This window comes from Panthera onca, chromosome D1 (assembly GCF_046562875.1).
Source record: "Panthera onca isolate mPanOnc1 chromosome D1, mPanOnc1 haplotype 2, whole genome shotgun sequence".
Classification (NCBI taxonomy): Eukaryota; Metazoa; Chordata; class Mammalia; order Carnivora; family Felidae; genus Panthera; species Panthera onca.
The window spans coordinates 15513658-15538322 of NC_138348.1; the positions used below are offsets into that span (position 1 = coordinate 15513658).

At 43.2% G+C, this 24665-nt stretch overlaps 2 protein-coding genes and 1 long non-coding RNA gene across 4 annotated transcripts in view; 1 reads left to right on the top strand and 2 right to left on the bottom strand.

Annotated features, from left to right (window-relative positions):
• LOC144612963 (uncharacterized) overlaps window positions 1-12820 on the bottom strand; it is a 33961-nt gene extending 21141 nt beyond the window's left edge. For both annotated transcript variants that reach the window (XR_013550219.2, XR_013550220.2), the window contains exon 1: window positions 12773-12820. This is a non-coding gene — a long non-coding RNA (uncharacterized LOC144612963). The remainder of the gene's footprint in view (window positions 1-12772) is intronic.
• Window positions 1-24665, bottom strand: part of FAM180B (family with sequence similarity 180 member B) — a 336925-nt gene that overhangs the window by 104520 nt on the left and 207740 nt on the right. The window lies entirely within an intron of this gene.
• The window catches only part of NUP160 (nucleoporin 160), a 52048-nt gene continuing 40241 nt past the window's right edge, over window positions 12859-24665 (top strand). The window contains exons 1-7 of the mRNA XM_081790262.1: window positions 12859-12991; window positions 13260-13371; window positions 18125-18335; window positions 18647-18869; window positions 20198-20276; window positions 21124-21238; window positions 21736-21894. Coding sequence (XP_081646388.1) covers window positions 12892-12991; window positions 13260-13371; window positions 18125-18335; window positions 18647-18869; window positions 20198-20276; window positions 21124-21238; window positions 21736-21894 — 999 coding nt within the window. The 5' untranslated portion in view covers window positions 12859-12891. The remainder of the gene's footprint in view (window positions 12992-13259; window positions 13372-18124; window positions 18336-18646; window positions 18870-20197; window positions 20277-21123; window positions 21239-21735; window positions 21895-24665) is intronic.

Sequence of the window (24665 nt, forward strand, 5' to 3'; positions counted from 1 at the left end):
ACTTACATCTACAACAAGAATTCACCAAGTATTTAAGTATTTTTTAATTAAAAAAAAAATGGGGGGGGGGGCGCCTGGGTGGCTCAGTCGGTTGAGCATCCGACTTCAGCTCAGGTCATGATCTCATGGTCTGTAAGTTCGAGCCCCGCATCGGGCTCTGTGCTGACAGCTCAGAGCCTGGAGCCTGCTTTGGATTCGTGTCTCCCTCTCTCTCTGCCCCTCCCCCGCTCGTGCTCTGTCTCTCTCTGTCAAAAATATATAAACATTTAAAAAAATTAACATTTATTTATTTTTGAGAGAGACAGAGCACGAGCGGGGGTGGGGCAGAGAGAGAGGGAGACAGAATCCAAGGCAGGCTCCAGGCTTTGAGCTGTCAGCACAGAGCCTGACATGGGGCTTGAACTCACAGACTGCGAGATCATGACCTGAGCCGAAGCCAGAGGCTCAACCAACTGAGCCACCCAAGTGCCCCTCACCAAGTACTTTAAGCACGGAGTCGTAAAGAGAAACATTTCAATAAACTCTAACTCCTCAGCAAGAATGAAAAAGCTCTCTCCACTGTAACTCCATCCTTCTCAACCACTTCCCAACCCGGTTCTCTCCATACATTCAAGACTTTTAGCCTAGAATGCTTTCTCCTTCTTGTGCATATCTTTTACTACAATGATCACACTTTACTGTTATCTGTATTTCTTTGTCTATTAAACCTCAAAAACAGAGAACAGGAAATGTGTATTCTGTCCAGATACCTCCTGAATACTTCGTCACTGCCAGGCACTGTGCCAGGCGTGAGAGATACGACAGAAAACAAGGTGAACAAGATCCCTGACTGCATACAGCTCAATCCAGCGGGGTCTTTCTAACCCAAGTGCCTAGCTCATGGTAGGTATGCAATCAAGACTGAAAGAATAGGGGCACCTGGCTGGCTCAGTCTGTAGCGCCTGTGACTCTTGATCTTGGGGTCATGAGTTCAAGCCCCACACTGGGCATAGAGCTTACTTTAAAAGAATAAATGACAGAGAAAGAAAGAAAGAAAGAAAGAAAGAAAGAAAGAAAGAAAGAAAGAAAGAAAGAAAGAAAGAAATGAAGCCTCTGCCTGGAATTTATAAATTAGATGCTTAGGTTAATACGACAGCACATAGGTAAAAGGCAGAAATAGGAAATCTTAAGTCAATTGCATTGTGGTTGAATCCCGAGTCATTTCCACCATCACTAACGGCAATTATTGAAAGTAACAGCCCAAAGAGCAGGAAACCACATTCTTAGAATCCAAAAGAAAGCAGATTATGTAAAAAAGCTTTTGATGTGGAAGAATACTAATTCCAATTAAAAAAATTGTTACCTAAAAACTAAGATCCGGGGCACCTGGGTGGCTCAGTCGGTTAAGTGTCCGACTTCGGCTCAGGTCATGATCTCACGGTCCGTGAGTTCGAGCCCCACGTCGGGCTCTGTGCTGACGGCTCAGAGCCTGGAGCCTGTTTCAGATTCTGTGTTTCCCTCTCTCTCTGACCCTCCCCCATTCATGCTCTGTCTCTCTCTGTCTCAAAAATAAATAAACATTAAAAAAAAAATTAAAAAAAAAAAAAACTAAGATCCATATACATGGAGAGTAGAACTCCTGACTTATTCTGATGCTTCTTAAACTGACTATATCATGGAAATAAAGGTCAAAGAAGACTCCGTAGTCAGGAAATGCTGTGCACTAATAGATACATATTTTTTAAGTTTATTTATTTGGAGGGGAGAGGCAGAGAGAGAGAATCCCAAGCAGGCTCCACGCTATCAGCACAGAGTCTACTGTGGGACTCAAGCTCATGAACCGTGAGATCATGACCCGAGTCAAAATCAAGTGTTGGATTTAACCAACTGAGACCACTGAGGCACCCTAGATATTTTTAACATATTGGGAAAATGACAATAAAACAGTGTTTCTGAATTTTTTTCCCATAAAACAATGATCCAATGAGTTGTTCCCTGAAAAGAGTATAAAGTGTCTAGAAAACATCACGCATAAGCCTCTCTCGCAGCTTCACAAAGCACGCTATCATATTAATGTCTCTGAAAAGTTCTGCAGAAAAGAAATATGTTTAACTGTGTTAATCATCATTTCCCATACTTACTTAAACCACCAAATTCTTTTTTTTTAATTTATTTAAATTCAAGTTAGTTAGCATACAGCGTAGTCTTGGCTTCAGGAGTTGAACCCAGTGATTCATCTCTTACGTATGACACCCAGTGCTCATCCCAACAAGTGCTCTCCTTAAGGCCCATCACCCATTTAACCCATCCCTCCCCCCAGCTCCCCTCCAGCAACCCTCAGTTTGTTCTCTTTATTTAATAGTCTCTTATGGTTTGCCTCTTTCTCTGTTTTTGTCTTACTTTTCCTCCCCTTCCCGTGTTCATCTGTTGTGTTTCTCAAATTCACATATGAATGAAATCATATGATATCTATCTTTCTCTGACAGACTTAATTCACTTAGCATAATACATTCTAGTTCCATCCACGTTGTTGTAAATGGCAAGATTTCATTCTTTTTCATTGCCAAGTAGTATTCCATTGTGTGTGTAGATTTCTTTTGTTTTAAATTTTTTTTTAACGTCTTATTTATTTTTAAGAGAGAGTGAGAAAGAGCAAGCGAGCAAACAGGTGAGGGGCAGAGAGAGAGGGAGACACAGAATCCGAAGCAGATTCCAGGCTCTGAGCTGTCAGCACAGAGCCCGATGCGGGGCTTAAACTCACAAGCTGTGAGATTATGACCTGAGCCTAAGTCAGGCACTTAACCAACAGAGCCACCCAGGCGTCCCTTTGTGTTTGTAGATTTCATTCTTTTTCACTGTCAAGTAGTATTCCAGTGTGTGTGCATGCGTGCATCACATCTTTTTTTTTTTTTTTTTTTTAATCGCATCTTCTTTATCCATTCATCAGTTGATGGACATGATAGCACTGCTATAAACATTGGGGTGCATGTGCCCCTTCAGATCAGCATTTTTGTATCCTTTAGATAAATTCCTGGTAATGCAATTGCTGGGTCATAGGGTAGTTCTATTTTTAATTTTCTGAGGAAACTCCATACTGTTTTCCAGAGTGGCTGTACCAGTTGCATTCCCACCAACAGTGCAAAAGAGTCCCCTTTCTCCGCATCCTTGTCAACATCTGTTGTTTCCTGAGTTATTAATTTTAGCCATTCTGACAGGTGTAAAGTGGTATCTCACTGTGGTTTTGATTTGTATTTCTCTGATGATGAGTGCTGTTGAGTATCTTTTCACGTGTCTGTTAGCCATCTGGATGTCTTCTTTGGAGAAGTGTCTATTCATGTCTTCTGTCCATTTCTTCACTGGATTATTTGTTTTGGGGTATTGAGTTATAAATTCAAAATGGATGAAAGACCTAAATGTGAGACAGGAAACCATCAAAATCCTACAGGAGAAAACAGGCAGCAACCTCTTTGAACTTGGCCACAGCAACTTCTTACTTGACATGTCTCCAGAGGCAAGGGAAATAAAAGCAAAAATGAACTATTGGGACCTCACCAAGAGAAAAGCTTCTGCACAGTGAAGGAAACAATCAGCAAAACTAAAAGGCAACCGACAGAATGGGAGAAGATATTTGCAAATGACATATCGGATAAAGGGTTAGTATCCAAAATCTATAAACTACCAAATTCTCCTTTCAAAGAATATCTCTTAGGTTAGGAAAATCGGCTTTAAACTTCAATTTATAATACCATTCACTTCTACTTACTCATTAGTGGTGATCTAGAAAACCAAGACATTCTCACAATACAGTGTCAAGTGATAAAAGTATTTTCTTACAAAAGTATCTTTTAATAAAATTTGCTGCGCAAATAATAATCTTAGCAACATCTGCATTTTGCTTCTAAATGAAGTCACCAAATAACCACTAGATGGCAGTATGATTCCATTTATATTACAGTCATCCCACAGCAGCATAGTAATGGTTCAAAAGATATTTGAGTTTCCTAAGGATTCCTTTGCGGGCTTATTCATTCATTTAGTAATTCCTTCAAACATTTTTAGGTAACTTCTAAGTTTCAAGGACTCTGATGGATGTTGAAGATCAGAAAAGGAATGACAAAGCTCACTGTAAACACTATAATTATTGGATTCCTAGGAAACTGTAAGGCGACACCCATCAATTTAACAAACACTTTTGTGGAATGAAGAGAAGAGAAGAGAAGAGAAGAGAAGAGAAGAGAAGAGAAGAGAAAGGGAGGAAAGGAGAAAAGGAAAGGAAGAAAGAGAAAGAAAAGAAAGGAAGGAAGGGAGGAAGGAAGGAAGGAAGGAAGGAAGGAAGGAAGGAAGGAAGCAGGGAGGGAGGGAAGGAAGGAAAGAAGGAAACTACATAAAACATGCACACTGATTGCATGACATTTTAAGTTATCAACACAGAAATGAGAATACGGCACATGTGGAAAGCCTGGTGATAGACAAGCATCTAAGAAATTTTCACTGTCTGAACTAAGTGTCCCAAAGGCCACAAGTTGTGCAACTCGAGAGTCAATTTTGACCCAGGAAGGACATGCCTGTCCTCAGTCCTGGGGAACTTCTGGAGGGGACTCAGTTTCGAACTCGGAAATTAGGGAGAGATGAAGGTGAAGATCCAGCCTGTCTCTGGCTTTTGGGCCACAGGTCTGGAGCTTCAGTGCCAGAAGAGAACTTGTGGGCGCCTGAGCGGCTCAGTCGGTCAAGCGTCCGACTTCGGCTCAGGCCACGATCTTGCAATCTGTGGGTTAGAGCCCCGCATCGGGCTCTGTGCTGACAGCTCAGAGCCTGGACCCTGCTTCAGATTCTGTGTCTCCCTCTCTCTCTGCTCCTCCCCCACTCACACTCTGTCTCTCTTCTCTCAAAAATAAATAAACATTAAAAAGAAGTACAATACTCTCTCCCTTAGAGGCAGGGAGATGGGCAGCAGCAGGTCAGTGAGGCAGGGCTAGCTTGAACGCAGGCCTTCCAATGCCCAGCTGACGTTCTTTTCGATATTTCATCACCAATTTTGGAACTTAGAGTAGATCCTCCCCTAAACTCTTTCTCTCCCCTCAACTTTTTTTTGAGGATTCCCAGCTGGCTGAGCATCCTTGGACAAGATGTCATGTGCATGTGTCTCATGTTGGATTCCCCAGGAAACAGACTTGGAGGCAGAGATTTGCGTGCAGATTGCTCTCAGGAACAGTGCCTGGAAGGGACTAAGGGAAGCAGGGTTGGGCAGAAATAGAGGTTGAGGCCTCAGACCCATCCCACTCAGCACCCTGGAGCTGAGATGGTCCTTCAGAGTTGTCCTAGATCAAAGCAAGAGGGGAGGATCTTCCCATGTTGGCCACTCACTGGTTGCAGGGGGCATAATCATAGACAAGGCAGCTCCCTTCAGCTAAAAGCAAAAATCAATGGACTCAAATCAAGGAGTTGGCGGGGTTCCCATTCCTTTTTGGAGGCTGTCGGGGGAAATCTGTTTCTGTGCCTTTCCCAGCTTCTAGAGGCTACCCACATTCCTTGCTCCTGGCCTTCTTGCTCCATCTCAGTCCCTTTCCATCCTCAGAGGGAGATGCTCTCTCCTTTTAAGGACTGTGTGATTAGATAGGGCCTACCTGTGTGATCCAGGCTCACATCTCCACCTCTAGTTCCTCAACCTTACTCACACTTACAACGTCCCTTTTGCCATGTAAGGCAAAAGGCACCCTTTTCAGGTGCCAGGGATTAGGATGTAGACATTTGTGGGGGCAGGGAGGGCATTATTCTACCTACCACAATCTGGATTAAACATTTTTGCAAGAATACTTTATATATTCATAGCAGCATTATTTATAATAGCCATAAAGGAAAACAACTCAAATGGCCAGTAACTGATGAAAAAAATGTAGTATATCTGCACAACGGAATACTGTTTGACCATAAAAAGGAATTTAGTACTGATTCACACTATAACACAGATGAACTTTGAAAACATTATGCCAAGTTAAAGAAGCCAAATGGCCACGTACGTAATATTCCATTTGTATAAGATGTCCAGAATAGGCAGATCTATAGACACAGGAAAGTTGACTTCAGTAGTTTCCACATGCTGAGGAGAGGGGAAATGGGCAGTGATGTTGATGGGTATTGGATTTCTTTGGAGGATGATATAAATGTTTCAAAATTAGATTGTGGGGATGGTTACATAGCTATGTACATATACAAAAATCACTGAACTGCAGGCTTTATAGGGGCAAATTTTATGGTATGTTAATACCTTCATCAAGTTGTTTAAAAATCTTCTACAGATGATGCCATATTCTTTCACTTTGCATCACCCAGGAGGCACGTTACACCTGGTTGTCCTTATTAGTGAGTAATGCTAAGATTGAACTCTGGGTTAAGATAGTAACAACTGATGGGAACTATATTTTTAATAAGTGCTTCAGAAAAGTTATCTGTCTTATAGGAATAATTTATCATACAAGGATGTTACAAAAATGAAATGAGAATATGATATATTTAGTAAATCGTAAATATGGTACATAGAAAAATGTCCCCTTTCCCCACAACCCAAGGAAGATGTCCACATACTAATCCTTGGAACCTGTGACTGAGTACCTCACATGGCAAAAGGAACTTTGTAGAATCTAGAGATGAGGAGATTATTCTAGATGATCTGGGAGGCCCAACCTAATCACAGCAGAGAACTTTTCTCTGACGTCAGAGAGAAATGTGACATTACTGGCTTTGAAGATGAAAGAAGGGGCCACCAGTCAAGGAGAGGGTTGGCATCATGAAGCTGGAAAAGATACGGAAAGGGACTCTCCTATACAGTCTCCAGAAAGAATACAGCACTACTGACCCCTTGATCTTAGCCCAACAAAACCCATGTTGGACTTCTAACCTATGCAACCATGTAAGCCACTAAATCTGTGGTCATTCACTGTAGCAGCAATAGAAAACTCATACAATAAAGCACACTGAACTCTAAGAGCATGACATACACGAGTGAAATAGTTCAATACAGTAATATCCAAATTTCCCCAACCAATGGGTAAAAGTACAATTACATTAAAAACATGAAGAGGGGCACCTGGGTGGCTCAGTCAGTTGAGCACCCGCTTTCAGCTCAGGTCATGGTCTCACGGTTCATGAGTTCAAGCCCCGCGCTGGGCTCTGTGTGGACAGCTCAGAGCCTGGAGCCTGCTTCCGATTCTGTGTCTCCCTCTCTCTCTGCCCCTCCCTGCTCACCCTCTGTTCCTCTCTCTCAAAAATAAGCATTAAGATTTATATATATATATATATATATATATATATATATATATATATGCGTGTGTGTATGTAAATATAAATATATCAAATATATCATATATATATATATACACACACACACATACACACACACACACACACACATATATATAAAATGAACAAATTCCACTGACTTCTGGTCCCACCTACTCCAGCTGGCATATTTTCAGTCCCTGCTAAAGAGCCCCGCAAGCATTTCTGGGAGTATCCAAGGAGCATGTGTGTTCATGAAATAATCCATCTCCAAGTAATCCAGGTAATTCCACCAAGTTACTATTAAGAATTGCTGTGCTGGCCAGGCTCCAGTCTCCTTGGGGGAACCACCCCTGCTTTCTAGGACACAAGTCCTTCCCAGGTACTCACCCCACTCCTTTGGTCACCAGACTTCTGGAAGGCACCCCCTCCAATATGCCGGAGGCTTTAAACTGGAAAAACTGCTCTGGGGTCATTTGCACAGGAGGAAGACTGGTTCTCCTTTTTGTGTATCCTCCACATGATCAGTCTTGACGCAGTACTTGAGGGCGCTCAATGTTTTATAGATTTTATAATGTACTTAGTCTTTTTGTCTTCCTAGTTCCCCACTCTGCTCTCCATGGACATCAGATATAAGTCCAGTAGGAACCAGGGAGGTAGGCGAATCACAATGTACTCACAATGATCCCTCCACTACAACTAAGTCCCAAATCAAACTACTACAGGTTCCTTTTGCCCTAAGGCAAACTTTTTTCCCCAAGTCCCTTTTCAGTCCCCTAGCAAGTAGGTTTCGGGCAAACCCATCACACAAGTTTGACAGATGTGCCCAGATATGACCAAATCCCACTTGGACTCAAGTTAAGACTCCCACTGTATGAACAAGGCAGTCTACGCCTGGGACAGTGTGTTTCTCCCTCAAGGAGATTCAAGAATTTAAAGAAGGTAGATAAGCTTAAATTAGGACAAAGACCTTGGAAGTCAGGGCAACAGGGAGCCCCTGAAAGGCTTTTTTGAGTCCCCGAAACTTTTTAAGAAGTGTTAGAGACTGAATGTTTGTGTCCTCACCACCACCTCCCAAATTAGTATGTTGAAACCTAATCCCTACTGTCATGATATTTAAAAGTAGACTTTCCAGGGGCGCCTGGGTGGCTCAGTCGGTTGAGTGTCTGACTTCGGCTCAGGTCACGATCTCACAGCTCTGTGGGTTCGAGCCCCGCATCGGGCTCTGTGCTGATGGCTTGGAGCCTGCTTCGGATTCTGTGTCTCCCTCTCTCTCTGTCCCTAACCCACTTGCATTCTGTCTCTGTCTCTCTCAAAAATAAATAAACATTAAAAAAAAAAATTAAAAAAAAAAAAAATAAATAAAAGTAGACTTTCCAGAGGTCCAGTGTGTGGGACTTTTCCACACCACCAGGCAAATTAACTCAACTCCTGTGGACACTGACCAGATATCCCACAAATTTAACTCAATTCTGACACTATCTACCTGGAAATAACATCAGATTTCATAAGTTAAGGGCTCAGTCCCACAACACTGCTCCCATTTCAGATGCCAATTGCAAGTTCAGGTTGTCGCATGTGCTTCTGACCATTGGCTATAAACTGGAGATTCCCACAACCCCTTCCTTCAGTTTGATTAACTGCTAGAGTGGCTCACAAAACTCAGAAAACCAGTTTACTTACCAGATTTTGGTTTATTACAAAGGATACTAAAGGATATGAATAAACAGCCAGATAGAGATACATAGGGCAAAGTCCTGAATGCAAGAGCTTCTGTTCCCATGGAATTTGGGGCACAGTACAATGGGTTTATTCTGGTTCACCAATCTTGAAGCTCTCCAAACCCACCCTTCGGGGCTTTCACGGAGGCTTCATTATATAGGCGTGGTTGATTAGATCATTGGCCATTGGTGACTGAACTCAATCTCCAACCTCGCAAACCTCCCCAGAGATTGGGGGCTGGGGTGGGGCTGAAAGTTCCAACCTTCAAATCACACGGTTGCTTCCCCTGGCAACCAGCCCCCACCTTTAAGTTACCTAGGGACTTTCCAAAAGTCATTTCGTTAACATAAAAAAAGACACCTTTATCCTCTCATCACTTAGGGAATTCCAAGGGTTTTAGGATCTCTGTGCCCAGTATGATTCCTAGATTTCTAAATCAGGTCACTGGGTACTGATAGGCACATAATCACATAATGGTGTAGAGTGAGATAAAATGAGTTAAGTCCTGGATATGTTGAGGTTGAGAGGTCTGTGGGGGAATCCCAGTGATGTTTGTAGGCAGATGAATGCAAAGACTGAGCACTCAAGGGACTGGGTGCCTGGCTGGCTCAGTCAGTAGAGCATGTGACTCTTGATCTTGGCTTTGTGAGTTCAAGCTCTATGTTGGGCCTAGAGCTTACTTTAAAAATGAAAACTCTAAAAAAAAGAAAAAGAAAAAGAATAGGCAGTTGGATGCATAAGGTTGGAGATCAAGGGAGAAAGGTTTTTACACTGGAGATCTGCATCTGGGAATTATCAGAATGTAGCAATCTAGTATTTAAAGCCAGAAGACTGCATGAAATCCTCAGGGGAGTTATTTGTAGACAGGCTCAAAAACTGAGCTCTGGGGCACTCCAACATTAAGAGGGTTGGGGAAAAGAGAAGCAAATTAGCAAAGGAGCCTGGAAAGAAACAGTCAGTGAAATGGGAGGAAAACAAGAGAGTGTTGTGTGGTGCCCTGGAGGCCATGTGAAGAAAGTGAGCAAGAAAGCAACTAATTGTTCAAATGCTGCAGATGGTCAAGTTAAGTTCAGGGTTAAGAATTCAGGGGTGTCTGGCTGTCTGAGTCTGTAGAGCATGCAACTCTTGATCTTGGGGTTGTGAGTTCGAGCCCCACATTAAGTGTAGAGATTACTTTTAAAAAAAAGAAAAAGGAATAAGAGTTCAGAGTTAGATATAATGGATGTCATTGGAGATCTTGACAAAAGCTGCTTCAGTAGAGCAGCAGGAGCAAAAGCCTGATAATAGTGGGTTTAAGAGAGACTGGAAGATGGGACTGCAAGCTGGTGCAGCCGCTCTGGAACCTCAGTATGGAGGTTCCTCAAAAAACTAAAAATAGAACTACCCTACGACCCAGCAATTGCACTATTAGGCATTTATCCAAGGGATACAGGTGTGCTCTTTCAAAGGGACACATGCGCCCCCATGTTTATAGCAGCACTATCAACAATAGCCAAAGCATGGAAAGAGCCCAAATGTCCATCGATGCATGAATGGATAAAGAAGATGTGGTACATATATACAATGGAGTATCACTCGGCAATCAAAAAGAATGAAATCTTGCCATTTGCAACCACGTGGATGGAACTGGAGGGTGTTATGCTAAGTGAAATTAGTCAGAGAAAGACAAAAATCACATGACTTCACTCATATGAGGACTTTAAGACACAAAACAGATGAACATAAGGGAAGAGAAACAAAAATAACATAAAAACAAGGAGGGGGACAAAACAGAAGAGACTCATAAATATAGAGAGCAAAGTGAGGGTTACGGGAGGGGTTGTGGGAGGGGGGATGGGCTAAATGGGTAAGGGGCACTAAGGAATCTACTCCTGAAATCATTGTTGCACTATATGCTAACTAATTTGGATGTAAGTTTTTAAAAATAATAATAATAATAATTTAATTAAATTTTAAAAAAGAGAGGGGCGCCTGGGTGGCGCAGTCGGTTAAGCGTCCGACTTCAGCCAGGTCACGATCTCGCGGTCCGTGAGTTCGAGCCCCGCGTCAGGCTCTGGGCTGATGGCTCGGAGCCTGGAGCCTGTTTCAGATTCTGTGTCTCCCTCTCTCTCTGCCCCTCCCCCGTTCATGCTCTGTCTCTCTCTGTCCCAAAAATAAATAAAAAACGTTGAAAAAAAAAAAATTTTAAAAAAGAGAGAGATTGGAAGAAAAGAAATTAAACAGAAAGCTCTTGAATTCTGCTCTAACAGTGAAGAACAGCTCTGAGGTAGGAGATAGTAGCTAAAGAAAGCAGAGATCAAATGAGGGTTTCTGTGTGTGGTGAGAAGGAAAAATAACAGCATGTTTGTGTGCTTAGGGAAGCAAGTCAGTAAATAGGAGCAGGGGTTGAAGACGTAGGAGAGAGGATATAACTGCTAGAATGGTGTCCTTGAGTAGGTGATCTGGAAAAAATGTAAAAAGGTTGTCCTCCCGTAAGTTCAGGGACGGTTCAATTTATAGTGGTAACAGTACAGGAAGGCAGAGTATGTGGGTACAGATGAAGGCAGGTAGGGAGAGGTGGTAGTGAGGGAAATTCTCTTTCGATTGCATCAATCTTGTAAGTGAAAATGCAAGCTGAGAGTGAGGAGGAGGGAGGAGGTGTTACCGGTTAGAGAAGTTGTGAAATACTCATATCTTGGACCATAAGTGGACAAAGAAGTACGATGTGTTTGTTGGGCAGCAATATGGACCCACTCAAGGTTTAGAAGCCTAATGGAGGTAGAGGAAGTCATCTGGATGATTGCGTATTTTATTCCAGCCCTGTTCAGCTGCAGACTTGGATTCAATCAAAGCTGTAGTTTTTACCAGAGCATAATGAAGAGGAAGAGAGCTAGGCAAAGGAGTAATTTAAATGGAACTTAAGCAGAGCAAGAAGGAAACCTCAAGGAAATGAGGGACAGTGAAAAGGTGGAAGAACAATGGACACAGTAGGTGGGATGGAGGGATGGCATCACTAGCGTTGGTGTCCTAGGAGCAAGCTGGAAAGTTAGGCGGGAGTGGTCAGCATAGGATCAATGAAACAGAATGACAGCGAAAGGTTGCAGTCACTGGTAATAGCAAGAATAACAGAATTGCTTAACAAATGTTGACTACTGAGGAAAAAAGAAAAACATTTTCCCCTGAAAATCAGCATTTTCCCCAGTTCTGGGCATCTATTGTGCCCTAGATATGGGCAAAGTCACAATATCTTCCAAACTTCAAGATGAGGAATGGAAGCAAAGGCAAATTCCCTTCACGTACGCAAGTGAGCAGTATTTAGGTAATCTCAGCAAGTTGTATCAATGTTTTATCGAACGCAATATGTATCATTACACAAGATTACACGAATACAGCCTTTTGAAAAGATTCCAATACAAAAGATTCCCTCTCCCCATTCCACATGTCAACCGAAGGCCAAAAGGGAGACCAGGAGACTTACGGACTGCCCACCCCAACGCAGGGAAGGGTGACCGCGAACTCGGAAAACCCGGCAGAGGGCGCTCAGCTGCCCCGCCTCCCCGGACCTCGCCCCTCCCGGGAAGCTCAGCTCCACCGCCGCCCGCGCCCGGGTTTTCAAAATGGAAACAAACCCGGCCCCGCCCCGCTCCCGGAGGTCGCCGGGAAAAGGGCACCGCCCCCTGGGGGGCATCCCAGCCGGCCAGGCGAAAGTTCCCGCAAGCAGAATCGGCTCGCGTTTTTCCTTTCCCTTCTGACTTCCTCCCTGCCCACTTTCGTTCTCCAGCCAACTGACTGGAAGCCTTGCAACGAACGGTCTTACCCTCTCTTCTCCTCTGGCTTCCTCACCTGTCCGCAACTCCGCCCGCCCCACCCCCGGAAGTGACGATGGCCTCCCATCCTTGCTTGCGTCCCGTCGAGCCTTGCGGCGGCGGCGGGAAGATGGCGGCGGCGGGAGCCCTGGAACGGAGCTTCGTGGAGCTCAGCGGTGCTGAGCGCGAGAGGCCGAGACACTTTCGGGAATTCACAGTGTGCGGCATTGGTACGGAAGCAGCTAAGGAGGACGCGATCCGGTCCTTCCCCTCGGGCATCTCCTATGGGTGCCTACATGTCTGACCCCTCGTTCATACTCCTAAGTCCACATGCCTATAGCCCCGGGATCAGAGCTTCCGTAGTGTCCTACTTCGCCCTCCTTTCTTCCCCTTCTCTTTGTATGGATTGTCAGTCGTCACCCTCTGCTTTCTCAGTGCCTTCAGTCCCTGTCATCCCTAAAGAGCTAGGTGTGCGGGCTGACCAATCTTCTTTTGCAGGGACTGCAAATGCCTTGGCTGGAGCCGTGAAATACAGTGAGAGCGCGGGAGGCTTCTGTTATCTGGAAAGTGGCAAGTTGTTCGCCGTCACCAGAAACAGGTTCATTCATTGGTAAGTGCTGTGTTCGCCAACCCCCCTGGCAGGTTGGGCTGTTGGACTTCTGACTTCTCATGGCTGTTCCCAGAATGTCATTCTCCGAGGCGGTAATAGACAGGAAAAGAGGACTGTTTTCACATCTGAATCAGGGGAAAATTAGGGAGACGCAGAGTACTAGGAGAGCTGCCCTTCCAGGCAGCACTAAAAGCAGAGGAAATGAAGCTTATGGGATAAAGCCCCAAAGTCCAGTCTTAAACTTGAACTCATTGTGTTTTTATAGTGTTCTACAGCTTCCTTAATTCTTCAAATACATTTGAGCTCTTTCACATCAGGCATCTGAGCATGTCTAGTATCTAAGTTTGCTAGAGATGGAGTGGTGAACAAAAGCAACACCATTTCCATCACGCAAGATGTTGTAGCTGTTTGAAGACGGGTATGGGCCTGCTTTTGATGGTGCGGTTTTATGAAGGAAAATACACTAAAGTAAGGGACTGCGACATAGGTGTATAAATACAAATTTTTCATACTTGCCTCATAGGAAAAGTATAGGGGCTGTGAGAGGCTAATGAGAGGACCAAATGTTATTAGTGAGACAGAGAAGGCCTTCAAGGATATCACATTTAACCCGAGATCTGTAGGATGAAAAGTTGGCCGGGCAGGGAGGGGATTGGGGGACAGAGCCGTCCAGCACACAGCATCACCATATGCAAAATCCATGAGGTAGAAGGAACTGGGCAGGTTTGAGGAACTAACTGGATGGAGATCTGTGTGGCTTAAGTACAGTGGGCGAAATGGAAAGTGGTGTGAAGATGCTGAGACGGGGGAAGTAAGCAGGACTCAGATCATGGAGGACCCTCAGATCCTTTCTAAGCGTTTTGGATTTTTTCCCCCCGAGCACATTGAGTAATCACTGAAGGATTTTAAAGAGTTACTCTTTACTAACATAACCAAGATTGCATTAAGAAAAAAAACAGTTTAGGGGTTCCTGGGTGGCTCGGTTGGTTAAGCGTCTGACTCTTGATTTCAGCTCAGGTCTTGACCCCTTTTCTTTTCTTTAAAAAGAAAAAAAATCATTTTACTCTATGGCAGGTGGATTTCAGTTAGATAGGTATAATACAAAAAACTGCTTGCTTTAATGATGGCCCACGTGAGAGATGCTGGTGGCTCACTTACGGGAGTAGCTAGGAAAGGAGAAATAGGTGGATTTAAGATGCATTTAGAAGGCAGTTTCACTAGGACTTGGTGACAGAGTGAATATGGGGTAGAAGATGGGAAGGGAAATGGAGGGAACAAAGTCAGTTCCCTGGTTTCTGGTGTGACTAACAAGATATTGGGTGGGCAAGTTGCCTTTTACTAATACAAAGAAGATGGAGAGATGTGAATAATTCTTTCCGATACATTTGAAGTTACCTGTGTAGGAGCCCTTCAGAAATGTCATGTAGGCCTTGAAATGTATAGGTCTGAGGCTCAGAAGAGAGACCTATGTTTGACGTACAAATCTCATTTAAGAAATACTTTTTAGTACCTAATATTTTCCAGTCAGTGTTCAGGGACTGAGAATATAGCAGGGAACAAAACAAAGTCCCTGCTCTTGTGGAGGGAAAGAGGCAATAAACAGCAATAACCCCCCAAAACAAATAAATACAGTTTGTCCAGTGATGAGTGGAATAGAGAACAGGGAGGCAAGGTGAGAGGAAAGGGAAATGCCTGCAGGACATGCCTGCAGTTACCTTTCATAGAAGGTAGTCAGGGAAGACCCAGTGAGAAGTTGGCATTTGAGCGGAAGAAGTAGGTATCTGGGGGATGAGATTTTTCAGGTAGAGCCTTCCAAGAAAAAGGAACCAAAAATGCAAGGAACCTCAGACAGGAGCTTGTTCATTGTGCTCAAAGAATGGCAAGGGGCCAGGAGTCTGCAGCTGAGTGATCAAAGGGTAGAATAGGAAAGTAGCCACGGGTCAAATCAGGGCTTTGTTGGTAACTTTAAGGCTTCGACTTTTGCTCTGAGTTAGATGAGAAGAAGCCATTGAAGGGTTTTAAGTGGAGGAATGACCTGATCTAGGTTGTGTTTTTAGAGGATCGCTGTGGCTGCTGTATTGAGGACAGGGTATAGTGGGGAAAGGTTGGGAGCAGGGAGACTGATTAGGAGGTTGGTGCCACGGTCCAGACGAGATGCTGGCAGCTTAGAACAGGGTGGTATTGGCAGAGGCAGTGAGAAATATTCTGTTTGTGGATATGTCTTGAAGGTGAGTTTGTTAGAATTACTATTGGTTCAGATATAGGGTATACAGAAAGAGAAGCATCAAGGGTGACCTCCAGAGTTTTGTCTTGAGCAACTGGAAGTTACAGAGATGCCATTAATTGAGTTGGAGAAGAGTGAAGGTGAAGTAGGTGTTTTGGTCTCTTTGTTTTTCAGGTTTGCTAGTCTAGGTGTTCTGTAACAGGTTTCATTTGAAACCCCTGTTAGATATCCAGGTGGAAGTGTTGAGGCAGTAGCCAGTTCAGTGGAGAGTTTGGACTAAAGATAGAGATTTGGGAATTGCTGGCATTAGATGGCATTTAAAGCTATTACACTGAATGAGATCACTTAGAGATTGCCAGAAGTATTGGCATTTGGGGCCAGAAAAACCTTTGTCGTGGGGAGCTGCCCTGCACATTTTAGGGTATTGAGTAGCATCCCTGGTCTCTACCCACTACAGGCCAAGAGCACCCCCTCCCCAGTGTGACAAGCAAAAAGTTCTCCAGGTACTATTAAATGTCATTAAGGAGTGGGGTAGATCGTTCCCCTGTTGAGAACTTGTGTAGTGGAGGAAAGTTAAGGTCTGAGGACTAAACCCTGGAGCACTCCAATATTTAGTAAGATAAGGAGACTAGGAAGGAATAGGAGGGAAATAAGAGTTGAACAAAAAGAGAGTGTTATCTCAGAAGCTAAGGGAAATATTTCAAGGAGAAGAATAGTGAAAAACTGTTAAGTACTGCATATAAGTCAGAGAAATGAAAATAGACGTCTGCGTGGTGGAGGTTTGTCAGAAACTGCTCCCACTGTGGTACAAACATCCGAAGTGGCTGGGCTCTGGAGAGAAGATGACAGGAATTGTGAGTACAGAATAGCTCTCTTAAGGAGCACCGCTGTGAGAGAAGCAGAGAACTCCAATTCTCGAAGGAGGGCAAAGCAAGTGTATGGAGGAAGTGTAATAGTGTATGTATACACAGTCAAGAGCAATCACTAGAGGGGAACTGCGGAAAGTGAGATATTAGAAAAAAATATAGATATGGGAAAGGAAGTGTGGGAGAGTAACAGTGAGCCAGGAGCTAGTCTTCAAGGAATGAAAGAGACCTGCAGATAACTGCGGTGGGCAGGGGTCGTAGGTGGTATCTGGCTGCACATGCCTCAGAGCTGAGTAGTTCGGGCAGGGAGGGAGGAACAGTGGCGCTGGAGTGGCAGTGGGGAGCAAGCAGGACAGCTGTGCCCCACTTTGAGGCCCCAGCACAGAGAGTGTGGTAGAGAGAGCTTACCACCGTTAGAGAGGACTCTGGGGGGTGTCCTCAGGGCAAGATCCAGGACCCAACTTTAACCATAAAGCAGGAAGGTGAAGCAGGTTTTCAGAGACGAGGTTGAGAGTCCAAAAAATTGTGCTGATGACGTGCCGTGAGTTACCAGAAGCAAAGCAGCCCTAGGAAATTAGAGTTCACATGGCGCGTACAGCTTCGGGGGTGGAAAAGATGCGCTTTGAGAGAATGGGTACAGTAAGCAGATAAGACACCCGAAAATCAAGGTTGAAGGAAATAAAATGCAAGCGTCAGGTCCAAGAGAAGGAGAGGGAATGCCTGGAGACACAGGGAAAAAGCAGGAGAGGGTAGTATCATCCAAGTCAAGAAAGAAACTCTCAGAAGGACAGCATTGTCAAGTATGGGGAATGCTACTAAGAGGTCAAGTAAGAACAGGACTGAGGAATCCACTGGAATTGGTGTGGTGACCTTGGTAAGAAGAGGGCAAGTTGAAGAGTATGAGGGAGATGAGGAGATAGAGAAGACATGGCCATGGAGGGGAAAGGAGAGATGGTGATAGCCGGATAGTGGCAGGAATGGGGTGATGGAAAGGGAGAGGCCAGGGAAGAGCGCATTTGAATGTTGAGGGAAGGCTTTGGCAGAAGGAGAGATGGACACAGAAGGGATATACTTGAGAACATCAGAGGTTGCCCTCGAATTGCTGGAAGGAGACTCGCTCTTCAGGGGAGGATGCAGGCAGACTGGTAAATGAGCTGATGAGAAGGTAGGGCCCTCCCAGCACGGTGTTTTCTATGATCCAGTGCTACCATATGGCAGAGCTGCGCCTGAAGAGGTCTTCCCTGCATCCAAGAGGAAGTCACTGAAAGGGAAAGAGTCACATTTGTTAGGGTCACCGTAGTATGATGCTGTAGTACTGATAGTAGAGGCATTCCACTGTAAGTAATGGGGGTGCATGGTGTGAATTTTCTTTATAGTGGGGTTCAGTTACTTTGAGTATCATCATCCTAAATAAATAAGCCATCAAGTTTGGAAATGCCTCCATTTTAACAGAGAATCATATAGTAAGATTGGAATTTTATATGGTGCTGTGGTTGGCAAATGAATGTATCATGATGGTTTAGATTCTAAAAGTTGATCTGAATTTGTTTACCCAAAACTTTGAAATTGGGAAAGTTCATCTGGAAGCCACTTCCATATATTTCAAAACAACAGTCAGTTAGGAAAGCATAAACTGTTTAAACAAATGTCTCTTTTTTAATAGGAAGACCTCTGGAGATACATTGGAGCTGGTGGAAGAGTCACTGGACGTAAATCTGTTGAATAATGCAGTTCGCCTCAAATTCCAAAATTGCAGCCTCTTACCTGGAGGGGTTCACGTCTCTGAGACTCAGAATCATGTGATAATCTTGATCTTGACCAATCAGACAGTGCACAGATTACTTTTACCACACCCTTCCCGGATGTACAGGAGCGTAAGTTGGTTAAGAGTAATATCCTTTATTTCCCAAGTTACTCTGGTTGTCACACATCTAATGCTGGAGCAATATCCTTTAGAAATTGAAGGAAAATTGGATTTCTTGGTAGCTCTTACCAAGCATACTTTTGATAGTTACAATTTAAAATGATCAGACACATTTTTAAGTTGAAATAATCTTGATGAAAAAGAACAGCTTTGTTTCCAGGCTCAATTGTTTCTTTTAAAGCTTTTGTAGCCATTGAAAGGAACTGAGCAAAATTCAGCTTATTTTGATTTAACAGATTTTTCTTTTTAATCACTCCACAGGAGTTGGTAATTGAAAGTCAGATGCAGTCAATATTTACTGACGTTGGAAAAGTTGATTTCAGGGATCCTTGCAACTCTCAATTAATTCCAGCAGTACCTGGACTCTCCCCTAATTCTACCTCCTCGGCAGCTTGGCTTGGCAGTGATGGGGAGGCTCTGTTTGCTCTTCCGTCTGCTTCTGGGGGAATCTTTGTTCTTAAACTACCGTCTTATGACATACCTGGTAAGAGTGGGAGCTGAACTTGGATTTAACTTTAAGCAAGGAATGTTGGCAGTAAAACAGACCTTAGAAGACCATACCCATCATCCAAGGCAGGAATTGTTTCCCTACTCCCCCTGAAATTGATCATTCAGTGTTGCTTGCCAAAGGAGTCTCTAGTGCTTTTACTGTTTTGTTTTGTTTTGTTTTGTTTTGTTTTGTTTTGTTTTCTGAGAAGGTAAGATTTTATAGAGCGGATGAGGAATTGTAAAGCTTTTTGGAATGTGGGAAGACATAACTGTAAGACAGCCTAGTCTAAGGCCTGTAGTAGAGATGAGTTGACTAGTTATCTACCTTCAGGTTGAGGTACTATAACTAAAATAAGTTAATTGACACAAGGAAGTTCGGCTGCTGATAACCTGCTCCAAGTCACCACTGTCTCCTGCCTGGATTATTGCATTATCTTCCTAAATATCCCTCAGATCTGTTCTTACCCCTCTACAGAAACTTCTGAGATACACTTAAATCTAAGTAGAGTCATGTCACCCCATTGCTCAAAGCCCTCAAGTGACGGTTTGTTCTTCATATCATTCTGAATAAACCCAGAGTCCTTACGTTGGCTTTCAGGGACCTCTTTTTTCCCCTTCGCCTTCTCTACACCAGCCTCATGCTTCTCGCAATTGCAATTCCTTGAACATACCGGGCACACTCTTACATCAGGGTTTTTGCCTGAGATAGTCTTTCTCCAGCTGCCAGCTTGGCTCATTCCCTTAACTCCTCAAGGTCTTCACTCAGTGTTCCCTCAGTGTGTGAGGCCTTCCCTGACCACCCTTTTCCAAATTGCACATACACACGCAGCATTCACTGTATGCTTTCTGTTTTCACTTATTACCATTCTGCTTAGTTTGTGAGCTGTCTCGGCTTCTGCCCTTCTCCCAGTGGAATGTAAGTTTTATGAGGACAGGTGTTTTTTTTTTTTAATGTTTTGTTTACTGCCACATCTTCAGCACCTAGAACTGTGCCTGACACGTGAAAGGAACCCAATGATTCTTTTGGGAAGAATAACTGTTCTGAGCAGCAATCAGGTTACTATTTGTAACTGTTTGGCAAAAATTTTCCCTAGCAATATGTTAGTGCTATTTTTATTAATGCGATAATGATTCAAGATATTTTAAGTGTGATGTATGTGGAAAGGTACATCCTAAAACTCTCTTATTCAGTATGGAAATGGAGAAGCCTGTCCACCTGTTGTAAGGAACTTGTTCACGATTGGATGGATCCTTGTTTTTGAGTTTCTCTGAGTCTGATCAAGAGGTGCCTTGGATGTCACTGGTCTGTTTTCAATCTCGTAGGGATGGTGTCAATTGTGGAACTAAAACAGAGTTCAGTAATGCAGAGACTGCTTATAGGCTGGATGCCAACAGCTATCAGGTAAGTGGTGTCTGGTGGGCAAACCAAAGGGCCCAAGAATTTCATTTTTGCACTGGTCAGGAACTATTAGTGATTCTAGTCTTACTCTAAGGCAGATAAGCATTATACTGGAAAGGAGAAGAGTCTGCAAAATGTCACAGTCCATCTGAGGAGAGCCACACCTCAGACATCTTGATAGCAGAAACTGATTTTTTCTGTATTTTCTCATGATATTCAACTCAGTGCTCTGCCCTGACTCACTAATTTTGTGTAAAATTAGAAGTAGAAAGTTTCTGATGATTAAAACTCTATTCCTTTCTTATGTAGAGCCCTTTAAAGTATATCATAGTGATTGGTTATAGACCAAGTAGAAAATATAGTTATCTGATACCAGCATGTAAACTCTTGGTTCCTTGTGTTGACTAAGAGTGTACATTTATAGGGGCACCTGGCTGGCTTAATCGGTAGGTCATGCAATTCTTGATCTTGGGGTTGCGAGTTCATGCCCCATGTTGGATGTAGGAAATACTTAAAATCTTAAACAAAATGGTACATTTATAACTTTATTTTATCTGTTTAATTACAAGTTCTAATAATCTTGGGGTGCCTGGGTGGCTCAGTCGGTTAAGCATCCGACTTCGGCTCAGGTCATGATCTCGCGGTTTGTGTGTTCGAGCTCTGCGTCGGGCTCTGTGCTGACAGCTCAAAGCCTACAGCCTGCTTTGGATTCTGTGTCTCTCCATCTCTCGGCCCCTCCTCTGCTCATGCTCATAATAAATAAATGTTAAAAAAAAAGTTTTTAAAAACAAGTTTTAATAACCTGATAGTTAGAACACTACGAGCCTAAAATTGGGCTTTATGTTTTTAGAGGGGACCAGGGGCCTTCAGATCGTCCCCTCGCTCTTGCTGTTCATTGTGTCGAGCACGATGCCTTCATCTTTGCTCTGTGCCAGGATCATAAACTACGAATGTGGTCTTATAAGGTAAATGCTACATTTATAGTTACTGTAAGTTAAAATAGCCTTGCGAATTGTAAGAGAATTGAAGTCAATCTTGCTGTTTCTGTCAAAGATTATTAAGATCACTGAAGTTTGGAAATTGCAGGCCATTTCTACATTCAGACAGTTTCATTTAGCTTTTTCATACATTTCTCCCCTTTTTATATATTTTTAAATTATGAATCCTACAGAATTAAGATAGTACAGAGAATAATCTTCACTTAAGAGGAATGAATGTGTTTTGTAAATGCAAGTTGATAAAACAGTTTTCAGGATTCATAAGCAAAACAGTTAGATGATCTTATTTATCAGACTTAAGAGACATTTTCATCTCAGACTTTAAAAAAAAAATCTTTAGTGTCCCTCAGCAGATAAAAGAGGAGTGCTAGGTGTGATGAGTGCACATCCTTTCAAAGGGGAAGAAGTTTGTTTTTCCTGACTTGGATATTCTTTGATACTACTTGTTGACTTATCTTGAGCAGGACCAAATGTGCCTGATGGTGGCCGACATGCTGGAGTATGTTCCTGTGAGTAAAGACTTTCAGCTCAGTATTGGAACTGGACATAAGTTACGGCTTGCTTATTCCCCTTCCATGGGACTCTACCTAGGGCTGTTCATGCATTCACCAAAACGCGGACAGGTATGAAACAAATAAGACCTGTACCAAGCTACACTGTATGTACTGATGTGGGCAAGTAGCGGGAGATACATTTGAGTCTATTTAAGCTCTTCCCACCAACCTAGGTGTTTCATGTGTTGTTTCTGTGGAGATGATGGGTTTTGTGCTAATGTGTGAATCAAAAAAAAATCGTGAAGTGTCCATCAACTGATGAATGGATAAAGAAATTGTGGTTTATATACACAATGGAATACTACGTGGCAATGAGAAAAAATGAAATATGGCCTTTTGTAGCAACATGGATGGAACTGGAGAGTGTGATGCTAAGTGAAATAAGCCATACAGAGAAAGACAGATACCATATGGTTTCACTCTTATGTGGATCCTGAGAAACATAACAGAAACCCATGGGGGAGGGGAAGGAAAAAAAAAAAAGAGGTTAGAGTGGGAGAGAGCCAAAGCATTAGAGACTGTTAAAAACTGAGAACAAACTGAGGGTTGATGGGGGGTGGGAGGGAGGGCAGGGTGGGAGGGAGGGCAGGGTGGGTGATGGGTATTGAGGAGGGCACCTTTTGGGATGAGCACTGGGTGTTGTATGGAAACCAATTTGACAGTAAATTTCATATATTAAAAAAAAAAAAAAAAAAAAAAAAATCGTGAAGAAGTCGTGGTGAAAGGGAGTAGAGAGTTCAAAGGAACGTGAAAGGTAAAGTTAACCGAAGCTAAATAAGAAAGAGCCAGTTTGGACATCTGGGTGGAAAAATGGAGTTATGAAAGGGATGCAGGTGTTACTAAGTGGTTGGAGGGAAGTTAATTTTTAGAAATAATTTTGCTCGTCTTCCAAACACTAGCTGTTGTATGTAGATGAGGTATTTCGGATGTCATATAATGGTAATCCTGTAATAAACAACCATTTGTTGGATATTCTGTGTTTGCCATGATGCCGGGCCCCTTATGTACATTAATAGCAAATACTTGGACAGTGCTTACTCTGGGCTCACACACTTTATGCATGTTATCCATTTAATCCGGATAACATTTCACTGAGGTAGGGTCTGTCCTCACTGTGCTGGAGGTGCCCATCCGGGTGCCTCTTCACCCTTGTTGGGCTCTGATGCCCAACTACAGGTTGCCCCTCCATATGGATGCCTTGTTCATGCCTTTTGAGCTGATACTCTGCCACCCCTATTGAGTGGTCACCTTCCTTCCCTGCTTGGGCTTTAATCACCAATACGGACTGCTACTCTATGTGAACACCCTCCTTGTTCTGCTTGAGTTTCCTCCCTATACCAGGCCTTCCATATGTGTGGAAGCCTTCACACTCTGCTCATGCACCTACACTCTAAGCCAAATGTGGATACTCTTTTTACCTCCTTGGGCTCTTGATTCATCCATCCTATGACCCTGACCTCAGTCTCAGTTTCCTCCAGTAGTCCACAGAACTCAGGGAAACAGTAACTTACATTTGCCAGTTTACTATATGACAAAGGATACAGATGAACAACTAGATGAAGAGATATGTTGGGTGAGGTCCAGAAGGATCCTGAGTTCAAAGGCCTCTGCCCTGTGGTGTAGGAGTTTGCCACCCTCCTGGCACATGGATGTGTTCACCAATCTGGAAGCTCTCCTTATACCATACTTTAGGGATTTTTATTTTAGGGATTTTTATGGAGGCATCATGATGTAGGCATAATCCATTATTACTAGATTTCCAGCCTCTCTCCCCACCCCAGAGAATGGGGGTTGGGGCTGAAAGTTCAAGCTTCTAATCATGGCTTGGTCTTTCTGGTGACCAGCCCTAATCCTTGAAGCTATCTAGGAGTCATCTCATTAGAACAAAAGGTGTTTCTGGGGCGTCTGGCTGGCTCAGGAAGTAGAGCATGAGTAAGTAGAGACTCTTGATCTCAGGGTGAGTTCGATCCCCATGCTGGTTGTGGAGCCTACTTGAAAAAATAAAAGGCGGGGGCGCCTGGGTGGCTCAGTCGGTTAAGCGTCCGACTTCGGCTCAGGTCATGATCTCACGGTTCGTGGGTTCGAGCCCCGCGTCGGGCTCTGTGCTGACAGCTCAGAGCCTGGAGCCTGTTTCAGATTCTGTGTCTCCTTCTCTCTGTGACCCTCCCCTGTTCATGCTCTGTCTCTCTCTGTCTCAAAAATAAATAAACGTTCAAAAAAAAAATTAAAAGAAAAAAGAAAAGGCATCTATCACCCAGGAAATTCCAAGGGATTCTAGAGCTTTGTATAAGATGCTCCTATCATCTTCATCATTCAGGAAATTACAAGGGTTTTAGCTTAGTGCCAGCACCCAGTGGCAGAGACCAAAATATGTTTATTATTATTATTTGATAGATTCTGATAGAGATTATGTTGGTTCTGTAGATGATGCTGGAAAATATTGCCATCTTTGCAATATTAAGTCTTTTGGTTCATAAACATGGAATGTTTTCCCATATATTTACATCTTTAATTTCTTTTTACAATGTTTTATAGTTTTCAGAGTAGAAGTTTTGCAGTTCTTTTGACCAGTTTATTCCTGGGTATTTATTCGTTTTAATGCTAGTGGAAATGAAATTATTGAAATGAAATTATTTTCTTAATTTTATTTTGAGATTATTCAGTGAATGTTTATAGAAATACAGTTGATTTTTGTATCATTGGTCTTGTATCATGCAACCCTGCTGAATTATTTTATTAGTCCTAATAGGGTTATAGTGGAGTCCTTAGAACTTCCTGTATACAAGATAACCTCATCTGCAAATAAAGATAGTTTTATTACTTCCTTTCCAATTGAATCA